At 38.3% G+C, this 20,182-nt stretch overlaps 1 protein-coding gene across 6 annotated transcripts in view; it reads left to right on the plus strand.

Annotated features, from left to right (window-relative positions):
* Positions 1-8,354: 8,354 nt before the first annotated feature.
* The window catches only part of Abl (tyrosine-protein kinase Abl), a 400,776-nt gene continuing 388,948 nt past the window's right edge, over positions 8,355-20,182 (plus strand). Inside the window, exon 1 of one of the 6 annotated variants that reach the window (XM_071664774.1) lies at positions 8,355-11,399. In XM_071664774.1, the coding sequence (XP_071520875.1) occupies positions 11,267-11,399 (133 nt within the window). In that variant the 5' untranslated portion in view covers positions 8,355-11,266. The remainder of the gene's footprint in view (positions 11,400-20,182) is intronic. The other 5 variants (XM_071664769.1, XM_071664771.1, XM_071664770.1 and 2 more) reach the window with 5 other exon arrangements.

The following is a 20,182-nucleotide window of genomic DNA, read 5'->3' on the forward strand; positions in this document are numbered from 1 at the left end:
GTCACACACACGCGCGCGCGTACGTCTCGTACGCGTCAGAATTGCTGACAAAAACGTTTTAGTAATCTGCTTCGTGGGAAGGAGAAAGGTATTTTGTTATCTTTAAGTACAGCCAAATAGTAACATGATATAACATGATTAACGTCCTCAGTTCATACTGTATTCTATAAATCCTACCTGCAAAACAAAATCACTTGATATAAAAAAGCTAGTTTCGATGCTTGCCCAAACTGATGAATTCCATTATTACTTTACTGATGAATTTATTTGAAATTAATGAGGTGCATATACATTAGGAGGGAATGATGATGTTTGGCTACAGTAAAGGGTAGATTTCTAGTTGGCGACCGTCGTTGACTAGGATTACGATCTGTGGTCTCACTGAATCGTCGTCACCACTGTAAAGTACTGGTTTAGAAAGTGGGAATATCCTTTTTCGCTCTCTAAACCTGTCTATCGATGTCGTATAACTCGATAGTGGTAGAGTAATGAGACAGGGGGCATATATGGGGTTTAAATGATACATAGGTAATGTAAAATACTGATAGATATATAAACATAAGAATAACCTGTTCATTTTAACGCCATATGTGTACTCCATTTAACTGCCTTATTGATCATATGAACTTTTAAAAAAGTTCCGATGTCTGACCGTAGATAGGAGTAATCTCATAACCTGATATTAACCCGTTCCTATATCTGAACTCACCCACCATATCTGCAAAACCCGTATTCAGTCGAATTCATACGTTACGATGCATGACTTTTTTTTTTTGCTGAATGATCATAGGATATTAAAGAAATTATATATTTCTACATCCCTTTAGGCAAGTATTCTTGATTTATTACAGCTTCAGTCGATATGAGTATCGATTTACAGATCGAATAAATCTCTGTAAGATAGGAACAAGCGCCAAGTGAGCGTTTGGTATCACACATCTGCACGAGGACATCAGAATATGACCTTGAGATACCTTAGGTGTCACTACTGTTCGTTTCCTAGTTGCCAGATTATCATTAAACTTTTACCTATACTGAGAGCTTATACTCCACAACTGCGCTCCAATTCAAAGCCTTGTCCCACTTTACAAAAACTTAAAGGTGATAGAGTAGGAGATTCTACACTTAAAATTTCATATTCTGGATTTACTCTTGGCTGACTGGGGAATCCATTGGTTTGAATTTCGTTAAATTTTTTTTAATAAGAGCTCTTGGGTGTGAAAATTGAAAATCTCCGCAGTGTAGTCGATGAAACGTAAGTTTGGTATGTGTCCCCATCACAGAGCTTTTCTTGATTGTAAAGTACTATAGAAAACTTAAGTCTATTAGGGTAAACTGCTCCAAATAGGTTTATCGCAAAATGTAAATGCTATATTGTGACGCACCTAGCAAAACCAACAAACTTTCCTAAATGATCATTGTAATCATGAAGTATCATAGAATGGATGACGCTGTGCTCTTCAACCAGATTATGTGAGCTATAATTTTGGTTACACCAAGGTGAGGCTGTGTTGGGGTGCACAGGCCCGTGTTGGGGCCTATCCTTGCAGTGTTGGTGCTAGTTGTGCCTTTGCTGAAGATAGTAGAGGCCTGTGATGGGGTCTGGCTATGTTTGGGCCAAGATTTTGCGGGCTGTGACGAAAGATTCGCCAAAATCCTTGTGTCAGGAAAGACCAAGCACTGCGAGAGTCGCATTGGTGACCTGAAGAAGAGAATGAGATCCCGAGTTATCAGTGTAAGAGCAAAGGAGAGTCACAAAGACTGTGGGGAAGGAAGGCATGAGTGAGAATGAAAGGGCGATAGTTGGATGGGTTAGAGCAGTCCTCCTTTCTCAGGGACAGCCGACACCAAGGAATGCTTCCGAGAAGAAGAGTGATTTAGACAAAGAAATGGGCAAGCAAGGATCGGCGCTAGTTCATAGGCACATCCCATTAGAAAAGAAATACACAATGCCCCTTGCCCACTAGTACCTGGAAGAGTACCATGAAATTGTGCTAGAAAAATGTAGGACATGGCATAGGTTCAGCGGAAGGAGGAAAATAAGATATTGGAAGTGGTGGCTTTGTCAATCGGACGGTAAACCATAGATTGGTCTGGGAAGAAAAAAAAAGGAGCAGTTGCTTTGTCGAAGCTGTTGAAATATGTTTGCACAGCCAAACATATCTCGTAGCAGATAAAGTCGAGTCAGCAGGCTTCCTTCTCATGGGAACGTTTTCGACTCTGCAAATAACAGCTTTTCAATGTTTCCGAGTTGATTTAAAGTCGGAATGAGAATCTTGAGAAGGAAAGAGTGCCGTGGCATTGATGTAGTTCGCCCATGAAGTAATAGGTGAAAGCTACGAAACCATGGCAAGTAGAAGGGACGTTGGACTCCTTCACAGCCGAGAGGACTCGCAGTATGTGGTCAAACACAGCCAGAAGCATTCCCAGCCAGGGAGGGGACCACCAATGAGTACCTCCTTAGTGCCGAAGACGACGTTTTGAGAGGAGGATACGACGTGGATTGGCCCATCTGGAAGTGACAAACAGGATTGCGGTCGTTTTTTATTATTATTTTTTTTTACAACAGTTCATGAGCGAAAACATCAAACCCACATAGAACTTTATTCATCTTTCGTCGTATTCCTTAACCCAGGATGAAAGACTTGCTCTGGGATTTGAATTCTCTTTTTTTCTTTTACATCCACAGATGATTTAGTGTGAAACATCTAGTATTGATCACAAAGTCCACTAATAACGTTAGCCAACCACGAATGTGATTTCCTAGCTGGCTCAGTTTTAAGTGCCTTGGCTAGTGATAACATTTTCAAGTGTAGTGACGTGCCATATAGGTTCCAGAAAACCATTGAAAGTCTTAGGAAAGATAAAGATATTCATAGTACAAAATCAGATAAAACTCGTCAATTCGTGATTTTGAATACGGTGGACTATAGATGTAAACCTCAGTATATATATATATATATATATATATATATATATATATATATATATATATATATATATATATATATATATATATATATTATCACTGGAGATAGGGGAGAAAGAATGCTTCCCACATATTCCCTGCGTGTCGTAGAAGGCGATTAAAAGGGGAGGCAGCGGGTGGCCGGAAATCCTCCCCTCTCTCTCTCTCTTTTTTTTTTTTAATTTTCCAAAAGAAGGAACAGAGAAAGGGGCCAGGTGAGGATATTCCCTCAGAGGCCCAGTCCTCTGTTCTTAACGCTACCTCGCTAACGCGGGAAATGGCGAATAGTATGAAAGATATATATATATATATATATATATATATATATATATATATATATATATATATATATATATATATATATATATGTATATGTATATGGGTTGGGCCATTCTTTCGTCTGTTGCCTTGCGCTACCTCGTTAACGCGGGAGACAGCGACAATATAATAAGAAGATATCATTGAATATATAGATATGTGTGTGTGTGTGTATGTGGGTTAAAGTATACACTTGGCATGCCATCAGAAAACACAGCTATCATAAGTGAAAGACACAAAATAGATGGATAGAATTATCCGTCACCGAATAATGATATGATACCAAGCAAATCAAGCAGAGATCTATGTATCTATATCTACCTATATGTTTGATGGCCGTTCCCTTCCGGAACTCCCTTAGGTGGATGGTCACGGCAAATGAGTCTACAGAACTGGTGAACTCCAGTGTGCGGCTTCATAGCTTTTAGTACCTCACCCTTAACAGGCCAATGGCAGAGGTCAACTCTAGATGAATAAAACAGTACATAGAATGAGAACAAATCTTTGTAAATGCGTCATACAATTCGACAAATAACTATCGCTGATCATTAGTACTGTTGCCTGAAAATGGAGGCCCGAGACCGGGAACATTAGTGGCAGGCGAACACAGCGTGTGATGCCGCACGAACCACGATACATGCGACTAGGCTACATGTTCCCTTTTGTCTTATGTATATTACTATGGTGTTTGGTGTGGCGAAAATCTGTCTAGAATTTCAAAATGTGGCTTCAAAAATCACTCAGTTCTTTTGATTTCAGGATAGAAATGGCATCCTTGTAGTTGTCTAAATTGAAGGCGAAGCCTTTAGATAACCTGCCTCAGTTGCGATGTAAGGCGGCGGGTATGAGGGGCATACGCTAACCACTGGGATGACAGGAAAAAAAAAAAAAAAAAGGCCTGATTCGCGTTAACTACGACTTACCTTCTAAGATTAGAATTTCCTGGAGAGAGAGAAAAAAAAAATCTCCCACTTAACCACTTAATGGTAAAGATAAGACAAGTTCCGATTTCATTAGAGTTTTTACAACCTATAAAATCCCATATTTCTTTCCTAGTGTTAGCAGACTGTTATGAGGATAGACCTTTGGGAAGAAGTGTTCTGGGTGTCCACTTTCAGCATCGTACTTTCTCATAGGACAAAAACTTACGCTTTACACACTGTTTATTTTATAGACACTATTTACGTTTACTAGGCTACTCCTCATACAGTGTATGTGAACGTAGTTACACATAAGCTTATCCTACTTTGGCTTATGTGAGAGTGAGTATTCTTGTGTGATAAAGGCTGTATCTCTTGTTTGCGTTAGTTTGCTAAACATTACTGTTCACATTACCTTGGCTTTTCGGTCCTCAGGGAAGGTGCGAGGGAGTCTCTCCGTAATTCCCCAGGTAGTTTAGTCCTCTCGTTATAAGCTTTTATATTCTAGGTCCAGGTGCCACTTTGTATCGAAGGCGCTCCGGACTCGTCATTACGTGAAGCTCACCTTTCGGAATAAGATTTTGGTGACAAAAAAATCGAGGACATCATCGGGTTTCTTGCAATAAAACAAAACCTAGACTCTCATGTCTTAGAATACGATGATATATATATATATATATATATATATATATATATATATATATATATATATATATATATATATATATATATATTTATCTAAGATTGGGTGGTGCTAATTTCGTAATCCTCCCTTTCCATAATGTGGAGATGGAAAAAACAATGATAATAGACATTAATAACCGACTTCTTAATGTCAATTCATGCTTGATTGAATTAGATGTAATTCAGGTTACAATCAGAATACTTGCAATATTTTTTCTCTCTTTTTGTGAATTCTTTATGCAGACTTTGTATGACAATTTAACAAATTCCCTGCAAAAATGTCATTCAAATTTACTTTCAGTGACTTTTCGTATGTTACTACATTTACACGTCTTATCATCTATGTTGGAAATATATGAACTTGATATCAAATAAAAGTGTTCAAACACGGTGTGCAGTGTACTTTTTACCTCGGTTCACAGATGGCCTGTCAATACGAAATGAACTACTACCTGTCAGCCACGATATCAGGTGACAGCAACAGCTGTGTGACTTCATCATCTGAGAGTATGTTGTTTAGACAGTTTTCTGCACATGTTTTCACAGGAGGCCGCTCTATGGTCTTTCATTATGTCAAGAGATATCAATGATCTTTGGAAAGCACAACGAGGTGTTTTGCTCAAACCTCAGTTCTGTAAACCTCTCTGTGAATGTTGTGTTGCTGGCTCCATCTGATTCAAGGTATTCGCCGACATAATTCGATGATGTAAATGGGCCTTCTACAGCTTTCGGTTGGTTTAAATCCTTGTCCTTTCTATTGTCCAGGGAAAGGTCAACCATCTCCTTGTCTTCCAGGCCCTAATTCTTCAGCTCCTGTTTCCTAGGCTATCACTGTAGGAACTATTCAAGGAGGGGGCTATTCCTAAGGGCAGGCTTTCATTAGTTTTGCTTGTTACAATCAGCAAGTCTCTGATTAGCACAGACAGTGACGATTTGTTCTGATCGGTAGTGCTTGCAGGATCAATGTAGGTAAAGCTGTACTTTACCGCCTTACCACTTTCTTAAACATTTCTGGGACAGGATAGGTTGTGAGCTCTCACCTAGCTATTCAAGTCCAAAGATGATTCCTTTTTTTTGTTTCTGGAATGCATCTACTAAAACAATCAACGTAAATCTGAGCAGCTTTTTAAACTGTGGCTCAGACTTTAGACTAAAGCAACTTTCACGACACTTTCATACATTCCATCCCCGTACTGCAGATGCTGAAACCGAGCTTTTGTAAAATACTCATCCGCTGGTCCCTTCATTTTTTTATATGCTCAAACGATTCAGTCTCCATGAACCCATGATAGAACTCTTTAAAGGTTGGAATGAGCTTTGAGTAAACTATTGTTCATCTTTTAGACTCACAGACCTTTTCTTTCTTTGGCAACATATGCATGTTAAGCTCATTAGCATTGTGTCGTGGATAATGATCAAATTCATGATTAATCAGTTTTATGGAACAGCTGTGGGCTTACACACTGACTACTTTCCTTATATAGCCGACTTGGCACGGGAAAAAACATTCCCTGATCGTGGCCATCTAGGATAACAGAGAAAATGAAGAGTATGAGAAAAAAATTTCGAAGAAATTGATTTGAACTCCAGGTGTTTGTAGACCTGAATTTTAAAGGCGAAATGGTTGGATGAAAAAGGAAATGACAAAAGAATGAAGAGAATTCCACAGCATTTCTTCAGTTAGAGAAGGAAGCATCATAATGGTCAGTCTTCGAGTGAATGATATCCTCTAAGAAAGTATGGGAAGTAGGAGACAGACGAATGCTACAGATCCAGGCCTTAGAGTCTAGTTCACAGGCAGACGGCTCACAAGAGCAATGGCTGGAGAGAAAAAAAAAGAAAGAACAGAGAAAGGGCAGCAAAATCACGGCGGACGGAGAGGGATGGTTGAAGAGAAATGGTACATAAGAGTTGATAAAGGCTTCTGATTCCATCCTATTATATATATATGTATATATATATATATATATATATATATATATATATATATATATATATATATATATATATATATAGATAGATAGATAGATAGATAGATAGATAGATATACCCTAACAATAGTGCTTCCGCCTGCTACGCAGGTGTCCTGGGTTCGATTCTCACTGTTGGAGGTTTGTATGTTATGCGGATGTGCGCGTCCATATGCACTATATTCGTGTGTGTGTGTGTATATATATATATATATATATATATATATATATATATATATATATATATATATATATATATATATATATATATATATATATACACGCACACAGTGCACGAGTCTCATCCCACTGGGAAGTGGACCGCTACATCCCTCAAATTTGTGGACCATTCATTTCTTTCTTTATTTTTTGTTTGTTTGTTTGTATAGCAGGCGGGTTGCTTTCTTCCTCTCCATCTGAAGATTTGCACGAGTCGTCACAGCAGGTCCATCACCACCTGCTCACGCTTTATAGCCGTCAGGAGATGGGGTATTCGTCAGCTGATGTCAGGAGTGTATACACTCGTCAGCAATGTCATATCACCCCTCGCTGACAGCTTTTTGCGGCACCGTCTTCCTTAAGTGAAATTTTACTGCTATGGAGAGCGGCTGCTGTACGTAGACATACACTGTTCATGTTCACTGTCAGCTGACCGTCTCATCTGATCAAGAGGATGCATATTTTTAATTTCCGTCTTTCCAATTTCCTCTCACCACTTCTCGTTAACATAATCCCTACATTTTCCTCTCGTTTCAGGCAAACCTCCACGAATTTCTACTCTGTGTCTGCTACTTAACCCCCGACGAAAGCCCAGTTTACCTCCAGCTGCTTCCCTTGATCAGATCCCCAAGGGAACACATCAGACTAGAGTTCCAGAGGAGGGAATGAATTCGACAACATTATGGAAGAACTATTGATGAAGTTTGGCACGTTCATCACCCCTCCATTTGTGAACGCTTTCGTGTGTTTTTAGTCGAAGTTGTGTCTTTCAAGACTGCAGAACAGACAATGATCATGTGGAAGATGCTGCTGTGCTACCACTAGATGGTGCGCTACAGTATCATCTGGAGAGCTACGCGTTATGGCCTTCGTAAAGAGCATCACTCTGATGAGATTCTTGGAGGGAAGGGTGGCCACGGGTAGGTCCGCGGGGTCGGAATCGTACATCCTACGCTTTCTCTCCTCCTCACGCATCCTGTGGAAGTAAACATCGTAGTTAGTTAAAACAAATTAGAAAATCATACACACAAATATATATATATATATATATATATATATATATATATATATATATATATATATATATATAGAGAGAGAGAGAGAGAGAGAGAGAGAGAGAGAGAGAGAGAGAGATAATAAAGATTAATGATAAACTTCCCTTTTAACAATATCACTGACGCACGAAATATCAAAGTCCAAACATTCCGTCCACATCAAGAGCGACAACTCCTGCAACATACCCGATGGATGAATCAGCTGGTAATGATTATGTTAGTGGTGTGAACTCCCTGGCTTCCACTTTGTGCATTTTATAGGATATACTATGCAGGATCATTGGATTTATATAATATCCATACTTTAGATCTGAGACAGTTAAGCTCGAAGTGTCCCCTATCGTTCAAAATGTATGTACGACTTAGCAGCCGACCTTTGGTATTTGACGGATCAAGTTACTCCACTGCGTAATGTCTTCACAGAATAGCCGCAAGGTATGTACAAGTGGGGTTTCGTCTGGTCCACCCCCACGGATTCGTGAACATTTGCTATATGAAGAACACGCTGGCCCTGGGAAGGGAAGATGGTGTTTGGGACAGATTTTTGCACTTTAGTGGAAAAGGTTTTCTCTGGAAAGGTAAATAAGCTACAGCATTTATGGATTTACGCTAAACAAATCATCGTAAATGGACATGGTCTCTGAGAAGTTTGGTGCTTCATAGTGTGTACATGGGGAAACTCTTGAGTGCCGTCAAGAACTTGTACGATGGTGACACTTGTGAGAGAGTAAAGGAACTTGTATGATGGTGACGCTTGTGTAAGAGTAAAGAAACTTGTGTGATGGTGACGCTTGTGTGAGAGTAAAGGAACTTGTATGATGGTGACGGTTGTGTGACAGTAAAGGAACTTGTGTGATGGTAAAGCTTGTGTGAGAGTGAAGGATGGTATGTGTGAGAAGCTTGTGGTTGATAAGGGAGTATGGCAGGATTGCGGAACTTCACCATGACTGTGTACTGTCTTGTTAAACTGGACGTTTCATGGGGTGAGTGTACAATGGGTGATAGCAATGTGCTGCAAAATCATGTAGGAATAGAATAGAAGTTACTATGGTTATTATATCCAGATGATGCTTTTCTTTTATATAGATCGCATGAAGCATAAGCGAGATAGGAAACTACTATTCCATTTATACAAATATCACACACTTTGCAGATTTTTCTTTATTGTTATTGATACTGAAGTACAACAGGAGAATGATGAAATAAGTTGCAAGATCTATCCATGATCATGCAGGCAATTTCAGCATTTTCTTCCTCTTCACGTCATGAAAGAAACTCATCATTTGATCAGTTTCTTCCTTTGATTAACTTATGAGAACAGCATGATCTGCATACCCCATGGTATCTGTCTGAATGTACAAGAACGTAGTAGTTTGTTTATGAGTGGAGGTTGCTAGGAGTAGTGATCAGTAAAGAGGATTATGGGATTACATAAAGTAGAGAGTAGGAAGTTCATTAGGAATTTTACTGAATGGGAATATCTTATTTTACCCTGGAATCTGACCTATGGGCAGGCTACCCTGGCCTCAAGTTTGACTCTTGAGGTCTATGTCAAAAGCCAGGCCACCATTGCCGCGGGTACTCTTACCATTGTGTTCACTGTACTGTGCTCTGTGCAAACAGTTTGCATTCAAGGAATGCGCGTTCCAGCTCAAATGTGATTCCTTAGTTTTCCGTTTTCCAAATGGGTAAGAAAAAATCGATAAAAACAGTATATGTTGGTAGCTCGAGTAGTGTCGCTGGAGTTAGGAAAATAAAGAGGAAAGCATGAAGGTATGAGAGGTGAAGAGTGAAGATACAGAAAGAAAGGCACATGGATGAAAACCTAAAAATGGTATGGTATTGTAAAACGCAACTCTGGCGTCATAGGCTGGTGAAGCTACTGCAGTACAGCTGAAGCAACAAGCTTTCAAAGTAAATATCAGTCAGTGGAATGGTCAGGTTGAGAAGTATTTCAGATGTTGATGCAAGGAAATTCTCTTTTCTCACTATTGTATGCAGTAAAGTCATTTTATGTACGAAAATTAAAGTGTACTTTGGAAGTCTTTCTTTATTGGAATACATTCGACTTAAATTGTGGATATACGTGGGTGATTTGAAAGCTGAGTGCAGTTGATAGATCATGTATATTTGAACGAATTTATAGGTAGCATGTGTAAGCATGTTTTCTTACTCTTCTCTCAATCCATAGTTGTAAAATCATCTGAGCAGCGTTCTTACTGTCAGGCCAGCCACGATGCGTTGTTTATTTTTCGTTAACACGTACAACGATTTGTAATTTTCTTCTGTTTATCTGTCAATCCCCTGACATTGTTCTGAAGTGCCCTCGAAATAAAGTTTCCCCTTAAGATTTGAATCATGATTTCTTACTCTGTTGCGTGAATATCACTTCAGACTCTGCACCGTACTACAGTTCGGATCGACCAGAATTCGAAAAGATTTAGTATCTTATGAAGATATATGATAAACATGAAGCTATACTCTAAAGCTGCTGGAGCGTTTATTTACCAGATCGGATTAATTTTCATATAAACAATGAGCTGTTGAATAATCTAGTGATAATTTTCCAGTATTCAAAAATTGCACATGACTTCCTAGAAAAACTTTGTAATGGGCATGGGTCAATGCATACCATAGTTTAAATCATTTTTTAGGACTATCCTCCGACCATCTGACACCTTGCGTTCGTGTCTGGGTGTGAATCACAGGAGTGTTTGAACAAAAAAGATCTTGCTAATAACTTATAAGAAAATATAAAGAAAATTAGGTTCTGAATACATATTATTTTAAAATTTTATTTTTTACACATAAGTAAGTAATTGGAGGGGTGTTTGATTTTATTTTCATATTTTATATACAAAATATAAAACGTCAAATGCGCCTGTTGTCTTGGGGCGATGCTCAGCTGTTCTACTGTTTACTCCGCCATCTGTTGGCCAAATCTGTAGTCGCTGATGAGCTTCGAAGATGGCTGAATGTTGCGGTGTTTAAAGTGGTTTCACAGTGATTTCTAATATATGAGAAAGTGGAAGTGTTGTGTAGCAATGTTAAGACACGTCTGAGGGTGTGATCAGTGCATCCAGTGTTAAAATGTGCAGCTAGGGAGTGCGAGTGATACCAGCGGTGAGCGAGATGGGTGGGCAGCAGGGGAAAGAGAGGCACCTTGGTTCGGGCAGCGGTACAATAACCCGTTCCAGTAAAGCGAAATATCGGTCTGGCCGGGAGATACGCACTACAGGAGCTAACATATTTACAGAACATAATGGTGAGTTTCTTATAGAGTATCAACCTATTTCCAAAGTGTGTGGTAGAGTGAGGAAAGTAGAGGTGGGCGTAGGCATGTTGACAGCTGCGGCGGCGGCGACTCTAGCCAGCGGCGAAGACTACTGGACGAGCCGGGCCGCAGCTCTCTCCACGTTCACGCTGCTCAGTACTTTATAGTCTCTTCAGTATTCATTTATCAAGATTCCACTTAAAACCAGGGCTTTGAGCCATAGTTGCCAGTAGATGTCCAGTTCTTTGCACAAGTGGTTTTCCCCATGAGAAGGTAGATTGGTGCATGAGCATGATGATGTCAGTACAAATGTGTTTTTCTTGACCATAATCAATATTCTTGTAATATCCTACTCCCTCTTCCCCTCCATGGGCTGCTTGAGTTGCCAGGGTCATATAAGATGGGTCCAAAGGACCTTTTTATTTTCACAGATACTGGGACACATTTAGATTTGTACTTGAATTGTACTAATCCATGTTTTCATGATGTTTTTGTATTTCATATTTTCTTTTTTCTATCTAGAATGCTTTCATGAATATGCATATTGTATCATGACTTAGTTGCACTGTACTTTTTATGTCTGCTTAATGAAACTCAAATGATTGACACTCCATTTGTAAACAGTCCTGAACCATGACATATGTTTGTGTCTTGTGTACTCAGCCATGCTGATACAGATTCCAAACCTTACCCACAGGAATAAGTCATGGTCCATCCTGTCTTATGTAGTAACCCAGCAAATTATACTTCTTGCAAAATTATGGGAAAGTGTTGTCTCAAAGGGTAAGATACACATAATTTTGAAGGCATAGTTTTATTTATATATATATATATATATATATATATATATATATATATATATATATATATATATATATATATACTTTATGAATGACATACCATACACCATAGTTATTTAATGCTACTGAATCAATCTTTTAAGCGTTAAACTGTTATGAGTAAAAGTTATATATAATGAGGAGTCTGTGGTATAGTCATAATCTAATTTCTTATTGTGACAAAAATAGTGAAAGAAAATGACTTTTAGACATGAAAGTTCACATGAAACCTAGGAAAAAGCAGATGTAAAAATTTTGAAAGCATTCAAGTGTAGGAGTGCCACATAAATAATGTATGGCTTTGGAAGAAATGCATATTAATGTACTCGTCATGCCTGTTAGATGCAAGTTAAACTAGGGAATGCAATTTTGAGTTTAATACAATAATAGATAATGATGATTAAGAGGTTATGATAACTTTGGAAAATTCAGGGTAGAAGTGAGGTTAACGCTTTTAGAAATCAAAAGAACCCTTGAAAACTTCTCATAGCTGCCTAAATTTAGGATACTTTCAATGTAAATTAAATAAAAATTTTGATATTGGAATGTCAGCATTGTGTTTCGGGGAAGTTTGTTCACTAAGTGTGTTTAATGTGTGTTGAATGTGTTCCTACATCTGCATGCAGACAACATGACAAGGAAGATGATGACCGTGCCTGTGGAATATTTTGAGTATGATACTGAGGTTCCGTTGATTTATCCTGTACTACCATATTACTTGATCATGATGGCACTTATATCACTTTTTGTAGGGAAAAGAATAATGTAACAAATCATGCTTCTCTGGTGTAAATTACTGTTAATAAATGTAAAGAGTGCATCGTATGCTTTTACTTAAGTCCATGAAATATTTTTGTGGTGCCCCTAAATTGGAATATATATATATATATATATATATATATATATATATATATATGACAGCGACAAAGTATAAAAAAAAAAAAAAAAAATATATATATATATATATATATATATATATATATATATATATATATATATATATATATATATATATATATTCCTATGAGTCCATGGGGAAAATGAAACACTTATCGTGTTTCATTTTCCCCATGGACTCAGGGATATCTTGATCATGCGCAAAATTGTGATCCTTTCCAATATATACATATATTTATGAAAAGGACCTATTGGAAGAAGGCTTTGCAATGAGTGGATTACTTTAGAAGTATTATGATGAGACCAAAGTCTCCCAAAGGATAAATATTTGCAACTCTTTAGATTCAAACGACAGTTCGCCCATGATACATATTGGCCTCGTTGAGTTTGTCACTGCTCCATTGGACTTGTATGACTGAAAAAATAAAATGATGCTCTGCTCCAGAGCCAGATTTCTGGTATTGTTTTGTAAAGAAATGTAGAATACCATCATCTATAGGGAGAGGGCCTAGACATGTGTGTGATACCAGAAAGTCTAAAAATCACTTAACTCTAAATGATAAAGGAGGAATTAGAGCAGTAAGAGAAATGATTAGCTTATAACTGGAACTAAGATTTTTTTTTTTTTTTTTTTTAATGTCGGTCTCCCGCGTTTGCGAGGTAGCGCAAGGAAACAGACGAAAGAAATGGCAGTACGTCCACACACACAAATATACAAACCTACACAGCTCTCCATGGTTTACCCCAGACGCTTCACATGCCCTGATTCAATCCACTGCTCCAGTTCTTATAATTTTTTTTAGTCTTAAGATCTCTGAGGGTATACTTTTTGGAGTGCAGGCGAGAGAAGGATATTTTCATCTATACCTGGAAAATCCTTAAAGTTATGGTTCCCCAGCTTACACTTGAAAATAACACTCTAGTAGCATGACTGGCATGGAGGACTGTAACTTATTACTTCTGAAACCCAGAAATGCATTATGCACAGAAAAATTGAACACCTTAAAACCTTCTGGGTGCAACTCTTCAGTACCTTTCCAGCTGTCATGAGAAACACCATGGGATGCTTAGTACAGATGATTTGAGAGTGCATACCTACAAGTTGTACCAGATCAGCTAGGCTGTGGATGCTATGTGGGCCTTCAGGCTGCAGCTTCCATGACTTGGTCATCGAACGACCCATCCCATCAGTCAGGGCCCAAGCCTGGGCATAGGAATAGAAGACCCCTGAAGACTTCATTAGGTTAACCAGATGTACTTTGATTGACTTCATAAGATCCACCAGTAAAACAACCTAAGAAAACATGGCTTTTGGGCAGGGGGGACTATGCTTTTATTTTCGACTACTCTTTACCTTATGTATTTATACTTCATGATGTATGTTTTCAGATGTCTTCCACTTCCATGACTCAGTTTTCGATCACTTTGTCATATTGCTTTACTGCCAGTCGGCTGTTGGAGTCCATGCTACCATATATTTTGCCCTATCAGTCTGTTGGAGGCCATTTCCAGTAAGCCTTTGTAACTGCAACATCCTGGCTGGTCAGGTACACTTCAAAGATACATGCCCAGTTCCTATCCAAGTTTCTCCACTGTAAGTTCATAGTATTTCTAATGGCTTCACATAATGTAACTTGATCTCCATGGTATAGAGGCATTGGTAAACAAACTGCTTGTGTAATGCACACAGACTTTGTAAAAGCCTTGGGCAGATATTACAGTGGTTTCATAACACATAAAATGCTTGAGATAGAAATAACTCGTAAAGTGGATCTATGGATCTATAACTGTGTAATGAGCAGAGAACATTTTGTTGCAAATCATACAGTTTGTGCTGCTTTTGCAGGAAAGAGTTTTGTGGTGTGGAAAAATCAGTGCACCACCTGTTTTTCATTCTCACACTTGACATGAGTAAAAACAAAACAGTTGTGCCTCATTTGCAGATGACACTAGCATTAGTTTGAAAATTGCATTTTTAGTAGATGGACTACATTTGGATACTCTGTTCATGGATGACATGGATGAATGGGAGGTAGAGTAGGAGTTGGGATAGGTGCCTGGTCAGTCAGACTTCAGTACTTTTATATGTATTTCTTAGTATTTGTGGCCAGCAAGTGTATCTCTGGGAACTGGTGTATGAGGTTGGGAATGGGGATCCAAATTCTGTTGAATTTATCCCCATAGAAGGCGCATTAGCCTCAGGTGTAGATGATTAGCCTTCAGATTTGTTTGATGGAATGGAATCTTAGAGGAATAGATTATGAATGTAAGTAAATTGAAGTTATTGGTTCCAGTAGCATCTCTGCATGCAAATAGATTTGATGTGCACATTCTGCTTAGTTTGTTATTCCAGTAAGGAAATATCTTTGGTTGCAGGTTAGGGACTCTAATTATTGTGGGAAATGTGAGGATTTATGAAACTAGTTTGGGAAACCACTCAACATTGGAAGAAGATTGTAAGAGGTGGAAATGGAATAATGTACGACTGCTGTGAGACTGGAGCTAAGAAGAGTGTGAAATAGGTATGGGGAAAAGGAAGACGTTACAGAGGAAAGGATGATGAGCAGTAATGTATTGGAAAAGAAAAACCTGGTGGTGTATATGTAGTGGGGGGTAAGATGGTGAATAATAGAACGAACAGTACATGTAAGTGGATTTTGAAAATATGTGATGGAAAAATGGATATGTGCCTGATTAATGGAAGAAGGCATTGATCACTATGCTGCCTACTGTATGTCTTTTATTGTATAGTTAGCAAGATACATAATGATTTCTGATCATATTTATAGGATTACTTAAACATTTGTAGTTGAATAACAAGATTTAGTTAGGGAAAAGAGTATATAGACCAGGTTGCTGCATTAAGATAGGCAGTGACAGAGGTTTTAGAAAAAAGGAAATGTGCTGGTATGTATGTTATGAAGTTAATAGGGAAAGACTTAAGGAAACTTTGGCTATGTAGGGTGAATGCTGACCACATATTTCAAGCATGACTCAGGGAGTCACTTGAGTGAACTGATGGCCTTGATCTGGGTATGCACGTGCCTCTACCACCTCAGCTAATCAGCCAACAGTACTTTTATGCTTATGATGCAGGTTGTACCCCTAAAGTACTTTTGATATTATAGAAAGACATAGAATAAGGCTGTATGACTGACTGCAAAGTGTTTTTATTGGTGATTTAGAGTCATGAAAAGTTAAGTGCCTGATGAAAATAGTAATGTGAAATTATCTAAACTTTTGATGCTATGGCTGTCAGTCTACTCTTATGCAGCAAGGTGCTATGACCATCAATCGGTGAACTTCATTTCTTGCCAAAAGTTTTTTTTCACATTTTAGGCTCTGGTGGCTTGTTATAGATGACATCCAAAACAAAGGATGAGTCACTGGAGCTGCTTGGGAGCCTCAGTAACCTGCTTGTGACCATAGTGGGTGGTTGTGCACCTTTGTAAGGGACTTGCCATGTCTATGGAATCCACTGCCACCTGTGGGTCTTAGTGCTGGAGTTAGCTACCCTTACTTAGGATTGACCTATCCAATAGATAATATTTTGCTGTAAACTACCATTAAGTCCTATTTCGTAAGGAAAACATTGGTTTTGATAATTTTCTGCACCTCAACAGGGTAGTGAATATTTGTGAATGTATCTCAAGTTTTGTATGGAAGATGTACCAGTATGTTGATGCATTTTTCTTTAGGTAGGAATAGTTAAGTCGTAATTCTTAAGAAGAGAATTGTTTTTATTTTTTTTGCATCTATTCTCACGTGAAAAAGAAAATTGCCATTTTTTGCACACTGGGGAGGCTGAAAATTCTCTTTGCAACTTTATGGTTGTAATTTAGAGAAATTAGATAAAGGCCTAGCTGCTAGACCAGTCAGGATATGGTTAAAGCCTTTAAAAGCTTGACTTGGGCAAAGGAACATCATATTAGCTTGGTGTTAGATGAAACTCTAGGAGTAGAAGAAGATTTGAATCATTCTAAGGAAGCCACCACATGGATAGGGCAAAACTAGACCAGCCAAGCTGTATGGGCTATGTGTGCTTTAGGGCTGCATCTTTCAACATCTTGGTTGACTAGTGACCTAACCCAATATCCTGGGCTCACACTAGGCTCTGGGGCAGAAGACCCTTGAAGACTTAACCTGATATTCAATAGGCATGATAAGATAAGGTGCATATATGATTGCTGTAATTCTTCAACAAACTGCCTGCAATAACCAGAAATGCCATGGGATGGAATGTAGGGAAATGTGGGTAAATAAAAGTTTACAAAGTGTACAAGACCAACCAGGCTGTGTGAGCTGCGGCTTCCAAAAGCTTTGTCTACCAGCTTCCCAACGTAGCCTTGTTCTTCAGGGATAGAACGCTTCTCAAGACTACTCCATGCTACCTTCAAGGCTAGGTGAAATCAGGGTCATGATACTGTAAGTACTGTAACTGAAATATTTCCTCTTGCATAAAGTATTATTAGGTATAGTAATAATCTTGCCTGGGGTTCAGCCAGATTTTTTGATGCAAAATGTATTAAGAAATACTCTTTAGAAAACTTGAAATTCCTTTTATTATCACTGCATTGAATATAGGTGCCAGAAATACATTACATCATTAGTAATAATTGTTAGCTCTAAGTGTCCAAAATAATATGTGTTACAATTGTCTTTATAAAAAAGATAATTGAATTAAAAAATTTTGGAGGAATTTTATGTATTCCTACAAATATGCTTGATGAAATAGAATGTTGTTGATAAGGTATGTTTCGTACATTTGACAACAGCTAGGATTTGGTTACTTAACATTACAGCTGTATTAAAAATAGTGCTTGATTATCACACCACATTGGAATACCCAAAAACAGTTATACGGTAGGAAAGTGACCATGAATTGTTTTGAGTCAAGCGTTTTTTATTCCACACCTTGTAATGTTTTTAGTCTGAAGTACTGCATATCTGATGTAACTGGTCTCCTCATTCAATCTTGGAAGGAAGTTAGTATGGTAGCTCTTGTGTTGTGGATCCACTTGTACATCACCCAACCCAGCGCTTGGGCACCCAACCCAGGTTTGGGGGATTGAAGTCTGTTGACACATTGCATGTTGTGCTGTTGAAATGACAATGTCATCTTCAAAATATACAATAGGTTTTTTGTACATGGTAATTAATTTGTGTTAGAGATTTAGAAATATGGGTGTGCAGGATGTCAGTTTAGTGCCACACAAAGTCCATTAATATTTTTTTGAGCAGACCTAATTAATTGAGAATACCCTTGAAACAGCTGAGTGATTCTTTGAAGAGAAGAAAGCAGGGGTGGGAAGCGGTAGGCATTTAGTGATAGTGTATTAATGTCTGTCGAACTGATGACTGATTAGAGGATTAGAGAATGAATAAACAGATCAGCAATACAGAATATTGGACAGACTGACACCAGGTGAATGACGTGAGAGGCCTTGAAGTAATAATGTGTGAACACAACAAATCATTTGTTGCCTCCTCTAGTGGGACAGTGGGTAGCACCTGCAGACTTTCAAAGGGAAGAAAAAGCAGTGATGATACTTTCATAGGGTGATTCTTTTATTAATAGAATATTGCTGTGCTGTAACCATGCTACAAGGCAGGAAAAATTGCAGAAACCGAAAGTTCACAGATCAGTTACTGTCCATAGTAATAGTGTATAGGAACTAGATGACTAAGAATGGCTGAAGTCACTGTGGCTATACTGTCTGAAACACGGATGGGAGAGGTATACCTTTACTTATACATGGAAAATCTTAGAATGCATAGTCCCCAACTTACACTTGGAAATAACATCCTAGTGGGATGACAAACGTGTAAGACTAAAAAACCACGTAGAAATCTGAAGGTGCTCAAATAGAGAGAACACCTTAAAACATCTAGGCCTCAGACACTTCAGTGCTCTACCTGTAACCATCTGAAACACCATGGGATGTACAGTGAAGTTTAAGAGTGCCCTGGATAAGTATTTCTGTATCAAACCAGCCAGGCTGTGAAAGCTACAGAGGCCTGCATGCCGTTGTTTTCAGTACCATGATTTGCCATTGACCTAACTAAGCCTGGGCTCTTGGGGTCGAAGACCATTGAAACCTTCATCAGATAAAATCTACACTGGAATGGGGATGAAGAAAATTAGGAAACTTCTCTCTTAGCAGAAAATATGGCAGGATAAAGTAACTTGCAGGAGATGGGAAATTTTGTTTTAAGATAGAAGTATTCAGTTTTTCCATGTCGTATTCTGTAGATTAAGGAATTAGAGTAGTCACTATTGATCGAGTGGATGTATTGAGTAAAAAGAGATAGTTTGTAAACAGTCTTTCCTCTCGCTCATGGATAAGACTTCTACATCAGTTCTTTTGTATGCCGTTGACTGTGATGGTTTGTGGTTCCATTCTTTGCCCGGGTAATTGGAAATATCACCAGAAAGAAAAATTACCGGGACTAGGATCGTAATGATTAGTTTTTCTCATTTTTTTTTTCGAGATATTTATCTTATTCCAACAGTTGATAAAACAGATCAAGAGGAAAACAAAACAAAAAATATAGAGATTACTCAGTCGACGAAAGCTTTCTTGCTAACCAACAAGAAAGCATTATCCTAAACTACGGTATGTTTAAAGGTACCAAGAACTTATTTAACAAAGGTTTAAGTGTTTTACCATAAAGTGACTAATATTCTAACTTTTCCATTTGAACATTAATCAGGTAATTCATATTTATCTCTGCGTGGAAGGCTGTTGCACAAAGCAAAATATCCTCTTACTGGAGAGTTTGGAAGGGAGCACTCGGTGACTATTTCTTTTTCATAGTCTTCGTCCTTCCCGACAGACATAATTGTTAGTCCGTTTGTGTTTTGAGGACTCGCATGGTCCTGCCTGCATATCCTGATTGGCAACTGTGGCAAACGAAACGATAACGGACGAACGAGTGTTGGTTAGTCGGCATGCGGTCTTTAAGTGGTCAAGTGAGCTGATCTTAAAAGAACTTACAGGTGCATAACTAAAATCAGATTGGGCTTAAAACTTTAAA

This window comes from Panulirus ornatus, chromosome 9 (genome assembly GCF_036320965.1).
Source record: "Panulirus ornatus isolate Po-2019 chromosome 9, ASM3632096v1, whole genome shotgun sequence".
In the NCBI taxonomy this organism is placed as follows: domain Eukaryota; kingdom Metazoa; phylum Arthropoda; class Malacostraca; order Decapoda; family Palinuridae; genus Panulirus; species Panulirus ornatus.